Source organism: Zosterops lateralis, assembly GCF_965231275.1.
Source record: "Zosterops lateralis genome assembly, chromosome: 2".
Lineage (NCBI taxonomy): Eukaryota > Metazoa > Chordata > Aves > Passeriformes > Zosteropidae > Zosterops > Zosterops lateralis.
In genome coordinates, this window is record NC_139763.1 from 18,400,146 (window position 1) to 18,422,720 (window position 22,575).

The 22,575-nt window shown below is 39.2% G+C and overlaps 1 protein-coding gene across 2 annotated transcripts in view; it reads right to left on the bottom strand.

Moving 5' to 3' along the window:
* Window positions 1-3,174: 3,174 nt before the first annotated feature.
* Window positions 3,175-22,575, bottom strand: part of GLRA2 (glycine receptor alpha 2) — a gene marked incomplete at both ends in the record, with an annotated part of 120,638 nt that continues 101,237 nt past the window's right edge. For both annotated transcript variants that reach the window (XM_083881399.1, XM_083881398.1), the window contains one exon: window positions 3,175-3,453. In XM_083881399.1, coding sequence (XP_083737525.1) covers window positions 3,175-3,453 — 279 coding nt within the window. The remainder of the gene's footprint in view (window positions 3,454-22,575) is intronic.

Genomic DNA, 22,575 nt, shown 5'->3' on the forward strand with positions numbered 1-22,575 from the left:
TTGTCTGCAGGCAGTTCATTGACCACTTTCTGGTGACAGCCACGTTCTTTGAGAGAAGATTCTTTAATAGATGGCCAGTATCAAACCATCTCTGTGTCAGAGGGTTCACAGGCTGCTAGCCAGCACGTGGCAGCTTTTCTGTACCATGTGGCCATTCCTAATTGTCCTGTTTGGTAGGCCTTCTTCATTTGCACACATTGTTTCCAAAATTTACTTAGATAATTTCAATATTTATGACTAATTGACTAATTGACCTATTCAAATTTTGTGCACAGATTATTCTCATGACTGGACCAAAATTTATACAGAAAGAGACAGCAGAGCAACCTTCCCATGGATACTGTCAGCAAACCTCAGATCTGATCAGCAAGATATTTTAGTGAACTATTTAATTAATGCTAATAGCCAAGCCCTGCAAAGAGTGCAGTTGAATCTGTGATGTGGATGCTGGAGGCACAGGAGCTTCACCACGAAAAGGGGCATAAAGGTATCCATTAGCTGAGAGTAGGTTTGCATTCTTATTGCAGTAGTCTGCAGTCATTTGGGAAAGCTGTGAGCAGTAGGCTCTGACATTCTTGAGAATCTCTGCAACACATCTGGGCATTGAGGATTGATCCTGATTATTGCTGGCATTACACCTTCATTTGAAGCACTGCTTTTGGAACAAGGAGTCAGTAAAAGTGGGGTCTGAATATTTATGTACCAGTGAAGGTTCCTAACTTCCCATATAAATATGATTTACAGCTGGGTATTTCACCCTGCCATAAGTCATGGTACTGGGATAGTGCTGGGGTTTTCCTCTACTACATTATCTACAATCAAATACTGTTCCACTTTAAAAATGAATAAAAGCAAATCTAATACTATAAAAATTGCAAATATTATGATACTTGAATTTGCATCAAAAGCTTGTGTTTCAAAGCAGAATAGTTTGGAGAGTTGTTTTGAGTTCTCACTTGTTACCCTTTCTGGGGCTGTCAGTCACATCTGGATCCACAGTCTCAACAAGGTGGAGGTGATGTTGCCAATTCTATTAGAGGTGTAAGCAAGAGAAGAGTCTACAAAGCTGAAGAGGGTAGGGGAAGATAAAATGCATGACTGGCTTTTTGTCATCAATTTATCGTTCAGGAATCAGAGTTGTCACAACCTCCAGGTTCCCTCCACTATTCTGGGGAGGAACAAATGCTGGTAGCTACAGGCAGCCATGTGGAGAGACATGGGCTGACACAGACACATAAATACACAAATACAGGCTCAGATGGGCTGTGGAACCTGTATTCTCTCAGCAGAAGCTAGTCCAGGGGCAAAAGCAGAGTGAGAGATGCTGAAGGTTCAGTGTGTCTCAGTACCACATCTTATAAGGGTAGTGAGAAAAAATGTCTGTACTGGGCAGCTACAGTGTGTGTATTTGGGCCTCACAAGGGAAGAGCAGAAATCTGAATGAAGTTTTTAATTTGCTTTTAAACTACTGGTCATTCCCATGTCTATAAGAAGCACCTGGCACAGACCATCTTAGCATGTCCTTCAGCTCACCACAATGGTAAAGCTGTAAGAAAGCCAGAAGAAAGTTCAGGACACCTCCAAGCCAGGTACAGCACATGTGAAGCTGGGCTGTATTTCTTGCTGTGCAGGGATGCTGTGAGAGGGGAGCAATGTCCCGCCTCCCCCAGCCTGGCTCAGCACATACAACTGTTCTACAAATGCTCTCATCATATCCTAGACACACTTCTGACAGTCCTTGACATACTCCCAGGGGCTGCAATAGTCCCTTTGCTGCAGGATAGCTAGAAAAATTTGGCATGCTAAGTCATGTCAGCAGAAGGCTGTTTTTCACCCTCTTTCTGCTGACAGAGCAGTGGAAGAGCTGGGCTGTGGCACGAAGAGCCCTGCTGCTCCTGCAGCTGCTGCAAATGAAGAAAAGAGTGAAGAAATGTTAGTACCACATTTAGCTTTATTGAAATTGAACAAATAGCTTTTTTTAATAAACCCTTTTACAGCAAGTGTAAAATTTTAATGTTTTACTCATCTTATGTTACAGGTTGTCTTCTTCCATGTAAGCAAAAATACCATCTTTTTTTCTTCTTTTTTTTACCTTTTTTTTTTTTTAATTTTCTACTTTAAAACATGTAGCAAGGATTTGAATAACGCAGATCCGGCACCAAAAGGTAACAGGTTCTGAAAATCACAGTACAGTTTTAAAATTCTTAGGTTAATTAATGATATTTAAAATGATAGCCACTTTGAGTAAAGATATAAATTAGAGGTCTGTAAACAAGTTGTGTTTACCTATAGAACTATTGACTGCAGCTACAATGAGAGCAATAATAGAAACTCAATGCTAAACTGAGCTACACCTTTGAGGAAACAAGTTCTTACTAAGTAGTGTGGTACAGGGTAGCACAATAGGTAAAATACAGTTTGGCACCTCAAGTTGCATGTAAAATCAGCAGAAATAAAATTAAATAAGTGCACTGTCTCCCAACAGAAATAAACCAGGCAGTTTCTCTGGTTTTGGAGTGTCAACTACCAAATAAATCACATGACACACAAGTTCAATCCCAAAATTACAATGCTAGTAAAGCAAGATAATATTAAAATGCACACCCACAAGGATAGTAAAGTATAAATTTCTTCTTTTGTTTTTCCCTCTCCTCTATCAGTAGAAATAATTTACAACCCACAAAAGGACTCCTTGGTGAAACCACTACCTACAGACGTGGTCATGGAATGTAGCTCAGTAGACTTGTTTCAAATAGAAAGGCAACATTATCCTGAAAAATTTTGGTCCTTATAACTCACTGTACTGTAGCCACCACAGTCTCTTGATAGATGTTTTAGGAGAATTGTTTGTTTTCTGATTCTCTTTTGTTCTGAAAGGTAATATCTTTGTGATAAAGCTGGGTAAAATTTGGCCCCCATTATAGATGTCTGATCAATGCTGAATCTGGAAGAACACACCAGGAGTGTTTAGGGAGAGCCTCTCGACTGGTCTCACAGCATATTTTGTCACAGAATCACTTTTCCTTCTACACTTCTTTTCTTCTTTGCTAATTTTTTCTCCAGTGTTCTGGGGGAGTGGGGAAGAAATCCTTAGTCCATATGACAGAAAGACATTTCACTGTTTATTTACATGTAGATCACTTTGGCTAAGAAGTCCTGGCAAACCAGAGTTGCCTATTTCTTGTGAATGTCCTCATGCCGTATAATTTTGTATGTAATCCAGTAAAAGATGTTGAAAATGAGGAAGGCGAGTGGAAACGCAGCACGGGATATTGTATCAATCCTTTTTGCACGGTCAACAAACTTCTTTTTGATGGAATCTGAATCCTTTGGTGGTGCCGGGGGTGGGTTGGGTGGCGTGGCCTTGACTGCTGTGCCATCTTTGACTTGGAGGCAGTGGCCCATGCCATAGCCACTGAAATTGAACCGACTGTCACGAGCAACTTCGTCTTCCTGGAGGATAAAGAGGACAAATAAGACATACAATCACCTGTCTATCGAGCATGCCATGTAGTTGAGCAGTTGAGGTGCATCCCTCCAAAGCACCTCAGCAAATTACCTGGTTATGCAATGATACAAAGTCCAGGTTTTGAAGACAAACAAGAAATTAAAACCCACATGAAAATATGTGGAAATCAGGTGGCTTCCAGTGTTTGTGAATCTGAGCTTTAATTTTTCTAACTATGTCTAAATCAAGTACCCTGAGCAGCAAGCTGTATTCCAGCCCTATAGGGAAGAGATTTGACTCCACAGGTTTATATTGCTCTCCTTGAGCTTTCTGTGGGGAGGAAACATGGTCATGTTGGTAGCAGGGTGTCTGCTCCAGCAAGGCTGAATTAAATGACCCAGAGATCCAGAGGCCCAAGTTCATGTCAGTGTGTTTCCATTGCTCAACCTCACAGCAGCCTTACAGCTCCATCTCAAATGTACAAAACAAGGGTAGATCATGGTCCCTCCCTGCTCACAGGAGTGCTCTGACAATCAGTACTTCAAAATGCACTAGGCACTTGGATTTAGTGGTAGCTGGGAGTCAGGTTCAGTAGCACAAGCTAATGTAACATCACCCTGCAGAAATCCATTCTCTCTTGTCTGAGTGGGTGATATTTGTTTTTGGAGAGGTAACTACCACTGAACTTTATCATTATAATAACTGTGTGATGAAAGGCTTGTGACTGTGCTGGTAAATTCTCCCTGATGTTTCTCCTGTCTGATAGAACAATAATACACAAGTTAACAGTCACTGGCAAACTCTCCATGAAGGATTCAAAACCAACAGACAAAGCAGGTCTATTATTTTTTTTCCAGCAGGGATAAATTGTGAGTTCAAGAGCTTGTTCTAGTTAAAGACCTTTTCTTTGACCGACACATGCTTCACTGTTGACTGAAAATGACCACTTCTTGGGCTGATAAGGAGCCCAATCCTTCATGGGAAATATTCCCTCATATCTCTTACCAAACCACAGCCTTCTGAACTTAGCAGAAAATCAAAAACTGCAAGGAAAAAAAAAAAAAAAAAGCATCACAGCAGCAAGATATTGAATAATGAGTATATTGGCTGAACTTGGAGGTGGGAAGGGAGGATAATTTGCACCTATTCAGGATGTAAATCACTGCTCCTTTACAGAAGAACCTCTTTCAATAGTAGCATTTTTCTCTCTCCCCAGTTCCAGGACTGGAACTGAATATATCACTGAACTTGCTCTCCTTACCTTGGAGCTGACACACAAAGGCAAATAACCAGTACTGCGATTCAAGGCTACTCAATGAGAAATAGTCACTCTGACTGCTTATGGCATTGAATGCTTATGGAAGGAGGGTAGGCAGTAAACAGTGCTTTGGAGACCCTGTCACATCAGCATGAAGGTCTGTTCTACAGTGTATCCATAAGTAGGTGGGAAATTGCATCATTGCAAGGCTTTTTGAGCACTTACCCAGGGCTTATAAACTTTAAATTTTAAAAGTTCGCCATCATTAAGAAAAAGGATGGTCCTCTCCTTTTTCAATTTTATTTATTTGCAGTTTGCAGTATCTCTCTAAAAACTCTGCTTGTCCTAGTGATTATAAATATGCAAAGTATTTTTAAGATGAACCCACTGAGACCTAAGTTCTGGATAGCCTTATTAGGCAAGGCTTCTCTTGCATGACTTAATAACTTAAAGCACTACCAAGTCCCTCAGTAATACAGGGGGATGCCTTCCTCTCAGTGTTTTTCATTTTACTGAGTTTGAAGGATAAAATGCATGCCCAGGACATGAGAGGTGATTAAAAAGGGTAACAGATTTTCAGCAGCTGTGTTGCCATATGTACTTCATTCATTTTTTAAAAATTTAATTTCTGCTGCTCCTGAGAGATCTGTGGGAAGAATAAAAAGTACTGAGTTCAACGCAAGCTTGGAGAGTCCTGACTTCCACTGTGCTCTGGTGGATCACAACTTTGTCACATGGGGCTGAGCAATCCATCTTCAATGTCACAGCCTTCCTTTTGTGCTTACACTGTAGCAACTGGAGTGGGAAGTCATCTGAGATTAGGGACAGGGATGCTTAAATCAAATTCTTTTAGGTATTCAGCACCCAACCCTTAACTGTAAGGAGCCACTTATGTCTCAATGGGATTTAGAGCCCTGCTTTTTTCACCTGAGAGTTGTCTGTGCCAATTCTTTCTCATAAAAGACAGAGGGAAGCATGTCCAGTCCCCATGTTAGCTTTTTGTTTAGGACTGCAGCAGATTGGATTTACCCTATTGGATTACCCAGGGTACAAGAGGTACAGCATTCACCTGGAGTATGAGTGATACATGCTCAGTTTTCCTCTCTGCTTGAACAGATTTGCATCTGCTTCTCCCTAATAAATCTCAGGATTTGTTTGCTACTGTTTTCCCAACATGGAGCTGTTTGCTGGTTGCAAAAAGAAAAAGTGTGTTTATGAAGGGTTTTTTTAACCTTTATCAGGAACACCTTTTTCAAAGACTAAAGAATTGATTAGGAAAATAGGATTGTCTTGCTATACCCACTTGTTACTATGCCCGATATACGTTTACAAACACAGCACTAGAGACACCCAAGCTGTAGCTGTTTGGATCATTTAAGTGCCGTCAGAAACAAGGAAAGCCAGAGGCCTTGCAGCCCCACCTCCAGCCCTGGAGATGCCACAGTTTCATAACCATCATGGGATTTTTAACAGTAAAATCCCCCAGGAGTCGAAGGAGCTTTGCAGTCTGGCACGTGCCTGTGCTCTGAGCACTGCCAAGTCTCACAGGCAAGACCTGGCCTCATCAGAGCTCTCCTACCTGACCAGACATCTCCTGAAAGCCCTCAGGGTGGTGAGATCTCTGCCCTTTCCAATGAAATTTGCCAATAGTGTTGAAAGCTAAATGAAACCCTGGAGATATCAAGACCCACATGTCTGTGCTAAGAGGAAACTTTTGCCATGAGACAGCAGAAGGGGGCTTGTGTCCTTTTGACCCACTGAGCACCTAAACTGATTCCACTCCAAATGAAACAGAGGGGACAGAAAGGCTTCCTCCATGCTGCTGAGGGGAGTTGGGGAATCAGCCCAAGTTCTGGAAGTTCACTGTCCATGCTGCTTGTGTGTTAGCTCACTCTGGGGTGGATCATACCAAAAAGCTTTCTCCCAGACAAATCTGCTCCACTGGGCGCTGATGCTACACTGTGCCATCATGAGCCATGTGGTGATATCTGGCCTCAGGAACATCTGATTTACTTTAGCATTATGGATGTAGTTTAAAAAAATCTGTCTCTAAACCACCATAATCTTATGACAAAACTACAATTTGACATTTTAGATAATCTTCCAACATCCTGTTACATATAAAGGACTTAGGGGAATAGTCACAGAGAAAGAAAAACTAATTTATACACTCTGATGAAGAACCTTTTTTAAAATTACAATTCAAAATGTGAGACAAAGAATTGACCTTAAGTGCTTTCCCTTAAGTTCCGGCTACGTCTTCCTTTGACCTAGAGGGTTGGTGAACTACTGCACAACTCACCTTGAGTACCTTCTGGTGTGGCTGTAGAGTCACTCTTCATTCTCAAGGTCATACTCACTTCATACTCTCTGACATATCTACCATGGACGCTCATGAATTGATAATCTTCAACCTCTTCACTACCTTAGTCACTAATAAAATAGTCCAAATGTCTTTTAAAACATTTCTATCATTATTTTAATTGGAGTACACTTAAAACATATTGATTTAAAACTGGTCAGGATCTCACTTGCGTAAATCCCAGACCATTTATGTGTTTACAAATTTTAAAACCAAAATCAAAGAGCAGCTGGAAGCCATTGGACATCAACTGGAGTAGCAGAATCTGCTGCCATTGAAGTTATTAACTTTATCTTTCTAAAGGGATGTGAAGTTAGGTGTTACATAATAGAATCACACCTCCATCTATCCTTGATTAAGGCATAGGGGAAAAGGTCATAAACCAGGATGAGAAATGGAAAAAAAATTATAGCAAGAGAATAGAGTGTTCTTTTGATAGTTTTCTTTTGGATGTTCACACCCTGAGTATTTTAGAAGAATTATCCATTGAAAACTAATTGTATTTCCTGAGATTTGAGCAAATACTTTGTATAGATACTTTTTCAACAACATAAGTTTATGAATATCATCTTATGATGTCATAATGAACAGGCTTAGGTACTGGCTCTAAACAATTTTCATTAAAAAAGAATTACATATTTTTCTCATTTTTAATTTTCCTTTATGAATTAGTGATTTTTTTTTGTGCTTTTCAAATTGATGGCATTAAATTCTCTTGACTTAGCTTTACAGTAAGCAACATATAAATGGGGATAATACTTCTGAAATGGTTTTCTTTTTTAATTTTTCCTTTTTTAAAGCTTTTATTTCCACTCCATCAGGGCTAGAATTTATTTCATACTACCAGTCGCACACCAAAGCAATCAGAATTGGGAAAACACTTCAGAAAATCTAGCCCATTCAATGCCTTACATGCTCAGCTTTCTGTACAATGCATTTTGAAGTGCTTTGTTCTCACCAGTTTTAAATGCTTATTGTCAGCATTGACTCAGTTTTAACATGAGGAAAATGAGAGAGAGGCTGGCTTCAAACAGTGTATTTAATTTACTTTCTGATGTGATTTATTCTTTTAATTTTGCTACTCTTTTTCCAACATATGGTGGAAAAACTATTTAAAAGGCTATCTGGTTTAATTAAATTTCAAGGACACAGATGATTAATTTTAGGTATAGGATAGAGAACATCAGAGAAATTTTACTTTTGGTATTCATAAGCACAAAGTTAGAAACGCAGAATCAATTCAGACTTGAATGCAAAATGGAATCATTAAGGAATGGACACTAAAATATCTTTGGAGATTTCATTCTTAAATCATCTTTATGACTTTGAGACACCTCCCACCTCTCAGTACTTTGCATAATTCATGGTGGGGTTTTGCAGACAGTCATGCTTACATGGTTTCAGTTCTCAGGAGTCACTGAGTATGTGGACGAAGATAGTTGAGCTGAGAAACACGTTTGGACTTTCAAATCCCCTTTGGTTCCTCACAGAAGCCTCTTAAAATTCAATTCAATTCAATTGTGAGGAGATGAGAGGGAAGGTCCTTTCTCAGATTAACTGTTTAAAAGGCAGTCCTGGAGTTCAGCAGTAAAAGATCGATGTCATAACTGAGGAATTCACTGGAGGGGATCTCTAAAACTCTGTGTGAGAACCACTCAAAAGGAACTGAGTTATAAATAAGCTGGGACAAATGTTCCCAAGGGAGGGTACACAGGTGAAACAGGATATTCAAAGCAGACAAAGCTAAGCCAGGCTTTCCAGAAGGATTCTAAAAGATGAGTTACTAAGTAAAAAAATAGCAGTAAATTAAATACAGGGTCGATAAGTGCAAAGTAAAGCATTGAAGAAGATAACCCTAATTGCACATAGATGGTAGTGGGGTCAAAATGGTTTTTTTGTTTTTTTCTCTTTTGTGAGTTTGGGAAATTACCACATATATGATTCTGATATTAGTCTTCTGCTAAGCAGCAGTCAGGAAAAGGGCAAACAAAACAGAAAATGCCATTCTGCCATTTTATCTACTCACAGGGTGATCATATTTTGGACACGAGATATTTTTGGTCATTCAAGCCTAGTGAAGGCATAGCGGAAGTAAATAAAATACAAAGAAGAGCACCAAGGATTATAAAGGCCTTTATTTTTTTTGCAATAGGAAGAAGAAAATAGATGAGACCTCCTCATCTTAGAAAAGCTGTGTTTGGAAGGTGGTATCACAGGATGCTAACAAACTTCTCTGATTTCTTACAGCCTGAAAAGCTCTGGATCTCAGCTCACCTATGCCAGATATCATTCCCATTTCTTCTTAATCCAGACTTCAGAGGAGCAGAAAGTGATGTAAAATTGTCACCTTCTCACCTCAATCCTGCCCAAAGCAGAGACCTAATACTTCCCAGAATCTGGTTTAAATATAGTTTTTTCTAAATATTCACCATGATGTTTAATCAAAAACATAAACAGCCCCTGACCAACCCTACTGCAAGATGACACTCCATCAGGACCCATCTTTCTGCATGTGACAGTGGCATTCACCCCGTTCCTGCTTCTCTTAACAGCAATTTTCCTGCTCACTGAGGTTTGCTTTTGCTCTCATTTAAACTCCATCCCTTATGGAATCAAGACCTTATTTGGTGGATTATAAATAGGCATTTTAATTAATGGATGAAAAATTGGTTATTGTTGTTCTTGGTGAGGGTTTCCAATGGACAAATTTAGGTTCGTTTTGGAAACCTGTGTTTAGTAGTGTGTTCTGTCTCCAATAAACAGCAGAAAAATCTCTGAAGCATGAGTGATTTACTTACGCAGACTGTAAGTACAGCAAGTGAACTGTTGTTAATGCAATAATGAAATGGTAGTTAATGCGGCTTCGCCCTTTTCAAGTAGGAATTGAATATTATCCAACTGAAAGAGTAACATAATTTAAACATGTTGCGAGCAAAAATATTTTCCTGGCTTGAAATACCTATAAGTAGAATCTAAATTTTTCAAGAATTACTTTAATATTAAAGATTATACAGTCGGTAAGGGTGAGTGATTCGCTAAAAAAAAAAAAACAACAAAAAAAAACCCCAACCCTTTTCTTTAGTAAAGCAAGGCTTCTGTCTCTAAATTTTGCAAACACAATTAATGAAAATTTCTTATTCAGTTTCTTTCAAGTTTCATATGTAATATAATGAATGTTTTCATTTTAGGGGAGGGACAACCAAATGAACTACTGTTTTGCAAAGCACCATAAATGTTATGATAGAGATTCATTCCTCCTAAAAACCCAGCAGATTGATTCCTGAAAGTCTTGGTTTATTTTTTCCCTTTATTTTAAATGAAAGTAATGACTTAAAATATCCAGATACAGTGAGACTTATAGATATATTTTGACTAGATATTAAATTCTCTCAGTCTGGAGACTTGACTGCTCTCGGGTAACTTCTTCCAGTCTCTCTCAAAAGAAAGAAGTGGTTGGCAGTTTATCAGTGGGAATGGCACATTATTCTGTTTTACATCAGACAAATACATGTTGGTGACCTAGATTTGAAGGATAATCTGCTCTGACCAGAAATCTGTTGGATAAAGGGCAACTGACTTCTGCTCATTCTGTCTGCATGCAGGGCTGAGTAAAATGGAAAGCTGGTGTTTAAATACATGACTATTTCAGCTAGAACATGAAATAGCTGTTCATGGGCACATCAAACTAAACAATGTAAAGCAAGACTACACTTGCTAAAATTTTAGAAGGTCAAAAACATAAAACACCAATGGAAACATACCTAAAATCCACTTACTCCATTTTGTCTTGTTTTCTGCAAAATGTCTATCTCAGGAGAGACAAGCAGACTCTCACCTTCCTCCTTTCATCAGTGTTCAAGTCTGAGCCTCAGACTTCACTTCTCTCCCTCCCTGAAACCTGTTGCAGGGTTGATATCACAGGACAAGGGCACACAGTGTCCCCAGGTGGGTGACGGGCATGGGGGAACTGCCACAGCAGCTTGTGGGGCACCCATGCTGAAATACCCCAGTCACACAGAGGAATATCTGAGCTACCCTCTACAGAGGATTTTTCCAGTCAGGTTCTCTGGTCCTTTTCTCAGAGCAGATTTAAATACTTTGAGGAAGATGATTTTTATCATACTTTTGTGAATTTTTTCAGTGGCCTCTTCCTTAACTGTTACTATCCTAGGAGACTTTGTTAGACCACTCCTGTGCCCTGGCTGTGCCATCTCAGAGCACCTCATTAGTCAGTCAGCCAAAATTAAGAAAGAAATAAATGTCCATAGAGGGCCCATAAACAACAGTCATGATTGGATTCCTGCAGATTACCCCCTAGAACAATATATTGCTGGGGATGTTTTATGGCTCAGGTTGTGATTGTCTCAGCTCCCCCATTCCTTGGGGCTGATGTGCAGCCCACTCTGTGGGCACTGTCCTCTCTGGATGAAGCTCTGGGACCTGCACATCCCCATACCTTGCTGAGGTCTCCTGCTTGGTGCCAGGAAGGGGCAGAGGAACGGGAGAGGCAAAGGGAAAGAAGAGGAAAAAGCTTTTTGCCTCTCTGGTGGTGGATTCTCTCCTTCAAGCCATTTTCTACAACAAACACCCAGAACAAATTTCAGCAAATGCAGACAGAGTTTACCAGGATTTTCTCAGACATTCATGCATTTAATGTATGCAAATACTGAACAAAATTAATTAAATATTGCAAATTACATTAATAATTTATTTTCTGTAACTAAAAATAGTCAAGAATATTTGAATAATCTTAAAGCGGTCACATGCTAATTTTATAAATTTGGTCAGGGGAGGCTGTGGGGGGTTTTTTGTTTGTTTCATCGTTTTTGGTTTGGGGTGTTTTTTGTTCCTGAGGGGACAAGCCTTTCTTTTCCAGTTATCAGTTCTTAATACCAGGCTTCCAATAAATAATATTTCGGGGTTGATTTTATTTTCTTATCTTCTATTACACAAGTTACCCTTTCTGGCTTTCCATATCATTTATTTGTCATTGTTAGTCAAGATCTCAATCTGGATTTCTCTAGCTATTCTTGCATAGGTCCAAAGCATCACTGGGCTAAAAAAAATATTTTCCAGCTATCTGCCCTTCAAACTTGTTTCCAAAATTAAATTGTTGCATCTTAGAAACATCTTGACTGTTTGAATGTGTTAGAAACTTACTACATATATAGACCTCTGTATTTTCATTTTTTATTTGCTTCTGTAAAGGTTGCTCTATAAAACTCTGATATTGTTTATTCTCAGGAAAATAAAAATTCATCATGAGGTAAAAATCAATGACACTCAATGCTATAGCAGCTTGGCAGTGCAATCTCTACATGGAATTGTTGGGGTGGTTTTTTTTCTCCTCTGATTAGTAATAAGTCCACAAATTCTAGAAGGTCATTGGACTTATGCCTACAATGGAAATTAAATAATATTTCATTTAAACTGGGTTTGATAGTTTTTTCTTTTACTGTATTACACACACACACACACACACACACAGAGTCTGCATACATCCATCCATGGAGATACATGTACCTACATATAGATGTGGGCATCTACTTAATCTAATCCTCCAATGTATTCCCTGAAGGCATTAGTTAGTGGCAAGTTCACCTAGTGAGAATGTTTTTATTCTATTTTAAGATTAAGAGCACTCTCCAGAGAATTTATTAATTATTAATTTTTAATAACTTCTCCAAATGCTAACTTTTACACTAGCTTTTCCCCTGCAGTAGTTCAGAGGAGCAAGGATATAGAACACACAGGCAATGGTCATTAAACCTTCCCAATCCTCTCTGCCCATAAATAGGATCTTTGGTGGGGTGCTGGCATTTCTCCAGGAGGACCATCTGCCCAGGCCAGTAACTAAGCAACAGATCTCCTGGTGATGGCCTTTTATTACTTGGCAAAACTGATAAAAGGATAAGCTGAAACAAGAGATTTAACTGTTTATGAAAGAAGTCAGTACTGAGAGGTACAGAGAGATGAAATGTGGAAGCATGGAAAAGGTATTCTTGCGAGAAGATCTCAAATGTTTATCTGAACTCAAGTTTTGTTCAAGAATATTGAAGAAAATGGGAGAAGAAATGCCCAATTAATTTACCTAAACGAGAGTGCACAAGGAAAACACAAAAATAAAGGGTTGCTATGCCAGCAGCCTTCCTGAGACGTGTATGTTGTATATTTCATTTGTTATGTCCTGGAGTAATTCTAAACTGGTGTTTGCAGTGCCAGAGCTCTGGAGAAGCCTGTCATGAGGTTCATGGAAGAAGTCAAGACTCACTGTGACTGCCTACAACCTCCTGAGCTTGAGGTTCCACTTTTGAGAAGGGACAACAGCAGGGGAAGGATTGAATTCAGAAAAGATGCCAATAAGCCAAAGAACAAAGCAAAGCAGGCTGCCCCAAGAGACAGTACAGGTTTCTTCTTCACTGATCACTGATCAAGAGCTTCATAAGTACCAGGCAGGAGCATTCTGCCCAGATCAGACAAGATGAGGTGTTTGGTGACAACCTAATATATCACACACACTGTGCAGTCAGAATGGGTGGGCATTAAACTGATGTGCTGTCCTCTGAGCTGGAAACATGAATGGCGTCTTAGAACTCCTAATGTTAAACACAGGCAAGTTGACATCTACTCAAGGTCTTTTCCTTCCCTGTCTCCTTATTTCTGCAACTGCCTCTTCTCTTTTTAATTCCTTTTTAATTTTTTTCTCCAACACTTTTTGCCTCACTAATTCCCAGACCTGTTTTTGCCTACCACCTCTTTGATGCTTTCATCCTCACTGTTTTCCTTATATGTGGCCTATACCTTCCACTTGCAAAATTTAGTTCCTTCTTTAAGTCCTATCTGCTTTGGCCCTTTATGCTCTTTGCAGCTGAATTATCTTCCTCCAAAGAAAAGCAAGTCATAATAGTAGAACTCCACCTTGCCAAGACCACCTCTAAATGGAGAGGTGTTACTCTATTTTTTAATAGCCAGGAACTAGGTTTAGTTTTCTTTTGTTGATTTTTTTTTTTTAATTAAAACCTTCTGCTTTTGGATATTCACAGAGTTGATAATTGCTCAAAGAGTATCCAGTACCATAAAGCATTTTGAGACATGATGCTTCTCATTTGATCTACTGTTCATGATATGCAGACTGTCCCATTGCTGGCACAGAAAGCTGAAATCACCAAGTTCGTGGGCCTGTGCAGCAATCTGTGACTGTGTTCTGACCACCCAGAACATGCAGCACGAACCTTTTGGAGGCTTTGGAAAAGGATCACGAGTGCTGCAAAACCAGCAAATGGAATTTCATTTTTATTCTAAGTTTAAAGCTCAGAAAAAAAGAGTTGTTGTTTGTACATAGCACATGTTGTTCTAGTCTACTGAAAACTGAGTAATGTGGTAGTATACGCAAATAGTGATAGATTAAAGACTTGGCATGCTCTGGAATACTCCAATGACATGTCCAATCACAGCAGTACCATCTGCTTTTCCTTATATGTGCTAAATTTATAACACACTGCTAATTTCTGTAAGAGTTTACTCACCAGTTTCAGGAAATTATATTTAACAGTCACGCAATATTTGGGCTTTGTGACTTACTGTTAGCAAACAGTTAGTAAATGTCTCTTCAGTTACTCATCTCTATTCTTAGACAAAGGACTTTAGAAATCAATAACATCGATTATGATTCTTAACCCCAAAGGAATGGCAGTGATTTGCAATTCAAATGTTAATTCCCTAAGTTTTTGCTCACACTTGGATTTTGACAAACCCACAGGCAATCAGACTTTCACCCGGAGCTTTGAAACCAGTAAAACACAAGTCTGGTATTAAACAGCTAAATTAAAATTAACTCCTTCTGTTTGGAGTGGAATTTTTACCAGGTTGCTTAATTGTAACTTCTCTTCAGGCGGTATTCAGTTTGACCCAAGGAGACTGCACAATATTGGCAATATCCCCCTCATAATTGCTCACTGACACTCTGAAACGTAGGAAAATAGAAAACCAGGCAAGGAAAGGCTCCCTTCAGTGGCCATCTGGGGTTTCCACGAGTGTTTTGCCCTGCTGGCTTCATGGTTGGATGTTTTACTGATGACACTGGAGTTTATTTAGAGTGTCTCTGCATGGTGCTGTGCTGAATGATTTCTTCCCACAGGAAAAAAGACTGAGTTATTCCCTCTTTGGGTCTGAAGGGAGCAGGTATTTTCAAGTGTTAGACCATTGAACCATCACCTGAGGGAACAGTGGTCTAGAGGATATTTTAAACATGTTTGACATGTTTAAATAGATGGTTTCAGCTTGCCAATCTTAAGAATGGATCCTAAAATAAAAGTCACTATAAAGAATAAAGCAATTTGTTTTGGATGATTAAGAGAATTTCGCTCATATTTCCAAGGTGTGACAACTCCAATCATATCTTCCTTTCAATTTACAGGAAAGAAATAAACTAGGCTTCATTATTGTTCATACTGCTGGTGCTATATATTTGACATGATAATCTACAGTATTAGTCAGTAAATTGACTCACTGGACTGCCCTTGATCATATGCTCCATTTTCCGCTCAGCAGGCCTCTCTCTAACAGCTATATATAACCAGGGAGGGGAAAAAAAGAGATGGTTCTCTCTTAGATCATTATAAAATGATGCTGTGTTCAGTTTTCCTGTTGCTTCAAAGGTTATAAGTGATGTGATCTTTTCACCGTCACAGATAATATATGGCTGCTGTTTGTCTGACTTGTCAGCTCCTCACACAGAAATCCAATACTTCCCTCTTTTCACATATTCATTGCAGAAATGTGTTTTCTTGCAGGCCTGAAATGGAATAGTCTCTGTATTCCTATCTGCCAGTTTTCAAGTCTCTCCTTGTGTGGTCCCTCCTCATCACACCACAGTTGTCACATTAGCAACCCACATGAGTACTTGCAGCAAATGTAAAATCTCCTGATTGTAATTAAAATTCTGCATGCTTTTTTTATTAAATAATGTAAATCATTGTGCACCATAATCCATAGCACTGCTCCTCTGCCACTGTTTTAAAATGTCTGATTACTGAGCTAATTGCTCAGGCAGGTTGTTTTTAGACTGTATAATGCATTTATGGGTTATATATCTCTGTCAAAATAAGTATTGGATTAATCTTGGCTCCTCATTTATGTGTTCAGAAATTGTTTCCTCAGTCCAGACAGAAGTTAAAGTCAGGGGCAGCCTCTAAAAGGGGCTAAAGTGTGAAGGGCAGCTGAGAAAGAAGGAGATCCCAGAGACAAAAAGCAGACATCTCAGTAGAAGATTGGGATGAGTTACAAAATGCAAACGTGTGTAGCTGTATTTCAGCAGCATATCTGCAGCTGTAATCTGTGTTGCTGCAGAAGGAAGGGGAACTAAATGCTCTTGGGACAGACATAGCCTATCACTATTCCTGTCCAGAATGTTAAATAATTGTTGAGAGACTTTTAGCCACCTTTGTTCCAGAAGTACTTGCAAGCCAAAGAGAATTACAGGATGTAAATCAGTAATACTCAACTATGGGTCAGTGCATCCACAAAAAGATATGATTCAGCTCACACTCTCCCTTAGGAGCAATCCCTGACAAATCTCTTTTAAACTCACTCCTGATATATTGGGCACATTACAGAAGAATTTTTAACAGCACTGATTAATATTTTCAGCAACTGTAAATTGTCCAGTGTAGTGCCTGGTGCTGGCTCTGCCAGCTGGCCCTCAAGGGCTTTTCTGCTCTTGTTCACTGCCATCCTACAATTCTGTGTTTGTAGTTTGAAGAACAGAATTGAAATCAATAACTGTCCAGGCCAAACAGCTTGCTCTAAATTGTAATGCTTTATAAATGCAAAGAGGTTGAAGTCTAAGCCTCTTTGCTTTGAAGGTTTGAAAGCTGCCAGCAGAAAAGATCCCCAGATTCTTATGGTACAAATTCCTAAGACATCTTCACTTTGAGGTAGAAGGCAAGAAGGGAAGACTTATGGTAAAAGAAAGGTCAAAATTTGCATCCCACCATGTCACACTGATTAGCCTTTGGGCACCCCCTGTACCCCTGGTACTACCCCTGGTATTTTGGCTAAATACCTTTCTATCTCCCCCCAAATGAATGAGACCTCACCATGGGAGAATGAGGTTCTTGTTTCACAGCTAAAGGAGGCAAATATTTGACAGACTGACAAGAGTCAGGTGTGGCATCAAGGAAGATACAGCGGTGACAGAAAAAAAAAGTGAAGTGCTGAGAACACTGGCTGGGATGCCACATGCAATAAAAACATCACTAAGCTTCACATGGGCTTCAAAAATATTTGTGAAATAGCAGCTGTTAGATTCAAACACAGCATCTGATGAAAAAGATCTGTTGTCATGATATAAGTCTGATATTCAACCCCAGCTACACAAATACCCACAAGAGAACACACCAAAAAAAGAGGAAAGCAGAGAAATGGGACAAAAGCATCAGTCTCCATGCATCAAAAAGTAAAATTCAAATAGATTATTTTTTACAACAAAATAACATGATATAAGCCGCAAGGGAAAGTGAACAAAGATCAAAGAGCAAGTAAGAGACAGGCAACATAAACAGGCATCCCCAAAATCTAGAAGTCAAAGAACAGCAGCATACTGCACCAGAGCATCTTAAAAGAGCTGTCATGTATTTGGGGAAAAACATCCTTTGTGCTAACTTGAAAAAAAGAAGTATTTACATTTAGGAAGCAAGGCAACATTTTCTGTGCCTGAAAAAAGCTACTCTCTCTGGACTTTTTATTACTTTTTCTTCACACTCCTGTTTGGTCCCTGTGACAAAAGTACATTTTGTGTCTCCATTGCATGAACATCCAGCACAGGTAACAGTAAGGGCAGAATAATAAACGACCAACCCATTGGCAAAAAAATACAAAACTGACTCCACCAGAGTTCATGACAGACAAATCTAGGACATCTTCAAGATAAGGAACAAAATGACAGTGCTCAAAGACATTTTAAAAGAGAACGGCAACAGCTAGATAATCAATTGCTTTTACATAAAATCTAAATCCAAGGTGAGGGTTTGGAACAGCAGCACTGACTTAGTGTTTAATGACTTCATTTCTTAAATGCTCTTAATTGCGGGAGGAAATAATCTTGTTTCCCCATTGCTTTTTCTTCTTTGCATGGGCTAAGGATCACCAGTCACCCACCAACCACCATCTGAGAAACCTGAAATGGCAGAACGAAATTGTCTTATTCTAAATATCTAAACGTGCCAATTCTGTTCCTGCTGTTGTTCATGTAATTGTGCAAACAGAAATACATCAGATAAGGAAAAAAACTAGCACAACTATCTCCCCTCCTTTCTCTTTCAACACTGCCTTCCTTGCAGGCACAATCACTGAACTCAGGGTTACTTTGCTCATGACAAATACCCACCAAACACTTGAGTTTGTGCTACAGTTTGCAAAACCATTAGTCATCCTGTTTGCTTTCATCTAATACACAGCCTAGGTTATTCCTATTTTTGGATTCACCTCACACAAGATCTTCCTCCACTTCCAATACCCTTTTCCCTCCTGGTGTGCACTCCTGTTGACTCCTGTGGCCATACATACTCCTAGTCCCACAAGTGCTGCAGACCTAATATGAACAACTCATAGCAAGTTTTAGAAAAGTATTTTAATAATTCATAAATCATCACATTGAACTGACTGCTCTATCCATAAATAGCAAAGTCTGCTCATCACAAAAATACCACCTCTGGTTTAGAAAGTCCTTGAGCTGCAAAGTCCTGGAGCCCAGGAGGATGCATCAAGGACATATTGCTGCCACACAGAGCTTCCTGTGCAAGGGAGAGCCCTGGCCCAACACAGGACAGCCTTCTTGGAGTTTGTCATCTCCAGATTGAGCTTCCCACAGCACAGAGATGTGGCTAGTTGCTGAACAACTGCCTCATGAATTTCAGAGGTACACTGGCCATTCAACTCAAAAGTCTGGGTAATGACCCAAATAAATGTTCCTACCAAATCCCTTCACTTTATGACTATAATGCTGCATGCTTAGCTTGAAAAGTTGACAAGTCTGTTTTTTCTAAGATGTAAACCTGAAAATAGGAATCTGAATTCAATGTTATGCTTTTCCATAGGCATTACTAAAACAATTGTTTACAAACATTTTTTAAAAAAAATCTGTAATAGAGATATATATTATTTTTGATAGGAATCCAGTTCTTTGGGGTCCATAATAAGAAATTAGACTGTTGCTAGCTAGAAAAGTAAAGCTAAAAACAAATGCTACTTGAAAAACACAGTGAGTAGGTTGAGAAACCAAAAAACAGCTTTGCAAACGAGGATGAGCATCTCAGATCATGCTTGGTAGGAAAGAAATGAGAAGTAATTAAAAAAGAAGCTATATGGAGCAATAATTTTGAAAGTAGCAGACAAATTTTAAAAAAACTCTTAATCCTCTTTACTTTTTCTAGAGAATTCACAGCTAGAAATATTGGTGAGGCTACCTGGAGTGAGAAGCATGATACCCGAATGTAAGATGCTCAAAAGGAGAACCAGAATTAATAGATTCAGGAAAGCTGAAGCCCAGGCATGGCAGGATATGCTAATATATGGGAAAACTGGCAATTACTAAGTAGACAGACTCAAAAGAAATCCAGAGACCTCAGTGGGAAATTCAGTGTAAAGCTAATGTAGGGAGAATAATATCTAAAATAAGTTATGCCTCCTCTACTTTTTTTGTCTTGGACACACACACACACACATATACATGTGTGTGTTCCAAAATAAATGCCTTGGAGGTATTTGTAGGTCCCCAGGAGGGACCTATCTGATGGAAGATTAGCTATCATTATGGTCAGACAAGGAAGTTGCAGTCAAATAGTGAATAATTTGCCTCTATTCCTCTGGAAAGATGGAGCAAGAGCTTGCATCTTGAAAGAAAGGCCATTGTCTTCTGCGAGAGCCATTCACCAGGCTGTAGTGGCATCACACTTGATTAGACACTAGAATTTCTCTTTCCTGTGAGAATCAGCAAACAAACAAAAAAAAAAAGCCTAGAAGATGAAAATTCTGCTGATGTGGCAAATGATTATACTTGGTGTCTGATCCCACTGAGGAATTCAGAAAGAAAACTGGCATAAGTTAACAGACAACAGATAGATAAAATTCTTGCAAAGTTTGTGCTAGAGAGTGTCAAGACTGCTGCTTGCAGATGCGTGTAAGACTTTACATCCCGAAGAGGAAATGCACAACTTTCTTTCTTAGAATGGTGTGCAAGATCTCACATTTGTGCAACTCTCTAATGAACAGAGTTTGTGATCTCTATTCTGAAGTAGTTATTCTTTTGATAGATGAAGATTACAGAGAACCTGAAAGCAAGTCTCCACCCCCAGCAGGCTTACAAAGGCTTAACAGGAAAATGAATGAATCAGTCACAGGCAGAGCACTTCCACATGACTAGCAGAAAGGGTTATATTAGAACACACATGGAGAACCACTTGAAGAGAGTGAGGTGAAGCATTAAAACAAAGGTGTCACGTTTCCTAAGAGTCTTGTCATGTTATTGCAGAGAAGAAAACCTTGGACGCTTGGTAAAAAATTTTCAGTTACGTGGGTGGATTATTTGTATGTACAAATGTACACACAGTATCTGTGTGAAAAATTACCTATACAAATTAGAAATTAAATGACTTTAATAGTTATTTCCTTGCTCGGAGAGAAGTTATAGGATTGATGCAGAAATACACAGGTAGGATTCTGGAGTTCTGGCATCTCATATGTACTGGCAAACACAGCAGCCTTTTTTGACCTTTCCAATCTGTTTCTCCAGGAGCTAAAAACAGTCTGATATGCTCAGTATGCCAGATATATTCAAGCAGCCACTGGAAAATTGAACTTTTCAATAGTAAGTCCTTTGTGACATTGATCCTGCTGAAACGAAGACATGTAGTGTGGGAAGAGCCAGGGGACACCTCTGAGATACCATTGGGAGTCCACAGAGAGTGGAAGAGAGTGAATTTTTAGTGACTTATGGTTGGGCTTGGCGTGGAGTTTTCAGGTGCTCCCAACTTGAAATGAGTCTTTGTGAGGACTCTGGCAAGACTTAGCAACAAGTGCTCAGAATATTTAGGGTTTCAAAATGTTTATTCCTTCCAGTGTAACTATCCCTAGCCTCCTCCTCATGTTGTAGCAAAGAAAATCTCCTTCCTCACCTATCCATCTACTTCTAGGAACATGGAGTGCAAGATTAGTGTTATACTCCCACCAGGAAAAAAAAAAAAAAAAAAAAACAAAAAAAACCACACCAAACAAAAACAAAACCCACAAAAAAAAACCACCAACAAAAACCCAAACACAAACAAACAAATTAAAATATCAGGTCAAAAGAGTACCCAAGTACAAATACCATATTACATTAAATAACATCTTTCTCCTGCGAAGAATCAAGAGAAATGAATACATCTGATCATTAAATCAAGACACAGGTGTCAGAATCAGGCTCTGAGTGATCAGTTTGCTGTAAGAAAAGCTGTCAACTTGAACAGGAATGACTATAAACAAGGCTGTTTTGCCCCAGGCAAAGAAAAAAAAAAGGTGGGGAAATAAATGGTTTCAACACCAATTTTTAAAAAGTACTGTAAAAACTGGATTTTACTGAAACCCATGAAGTTTTTCAGACTTGAGAGAGAATGAGCTTTTAGCAGTCTGGTTAATACAATTTGGTTTTGAACAATGTCATTTGGACAACATCATTACAGAATGCTTCACAATTAATTACATTCAAATAGCAGCTTCTATCCCCTGTGGAGAATGGGATTAATTGGGTCAGATGTAAATATGCATTTCATGGATCCTACTGAACACTTGCCCATCTCACCAATTTACCGTGTAATTTGATACAACTGGTGTAGTATGCTCTGGAGATCCACAGGGCGAGCACGGCTGCTAGTGAGGGTAGGAATACATGGATACATAGGGCTGGCACTCTCAGCCTGCATTATGCTTGCCTATAGCTGCTCAACCCCTTCATTCTCTTGTAGAAATACTAATTTATATTTACCAACACTGAAATAGTTTGCTGTTGAAAATGAGGCTTGAGACAGAACTCAGGACTGGTATGAAGCATCATGACAGATCCCTGGCAATGATGAATCAGAAAGTGTTCCCCTCTGGTGTCTTCACTTCCTCCATTGGAAAGAGGACCTGGCCATCATAGCAGTGAGAAACCCTGAGGCCAAGGCCTTACTGGGTCCTGGCTCTGAGCATGGATAGATAATTGTTCTACAATTAAAGAACAAAGGAACCAATTTGGGGCAAAGTTTTCTCCTGTGCTGCCTAAGCCTGCGTCTTGGGGTTGTGGTGGCTTTTCACTCTCTTTCTGGAGTCTTGGCTAGGGGCAGCTTAGGTTAAACATACTCCTTCTGAAGTCTATTTTCCCTGTAGATTTTATCATTAGATTTTATCATTAACATATGTCTGACAATTTTTTCACTACCTTTTTTTTTTTTTTTTTTTTCATAAAATTAGATGGGCCAGAACACATCCAAT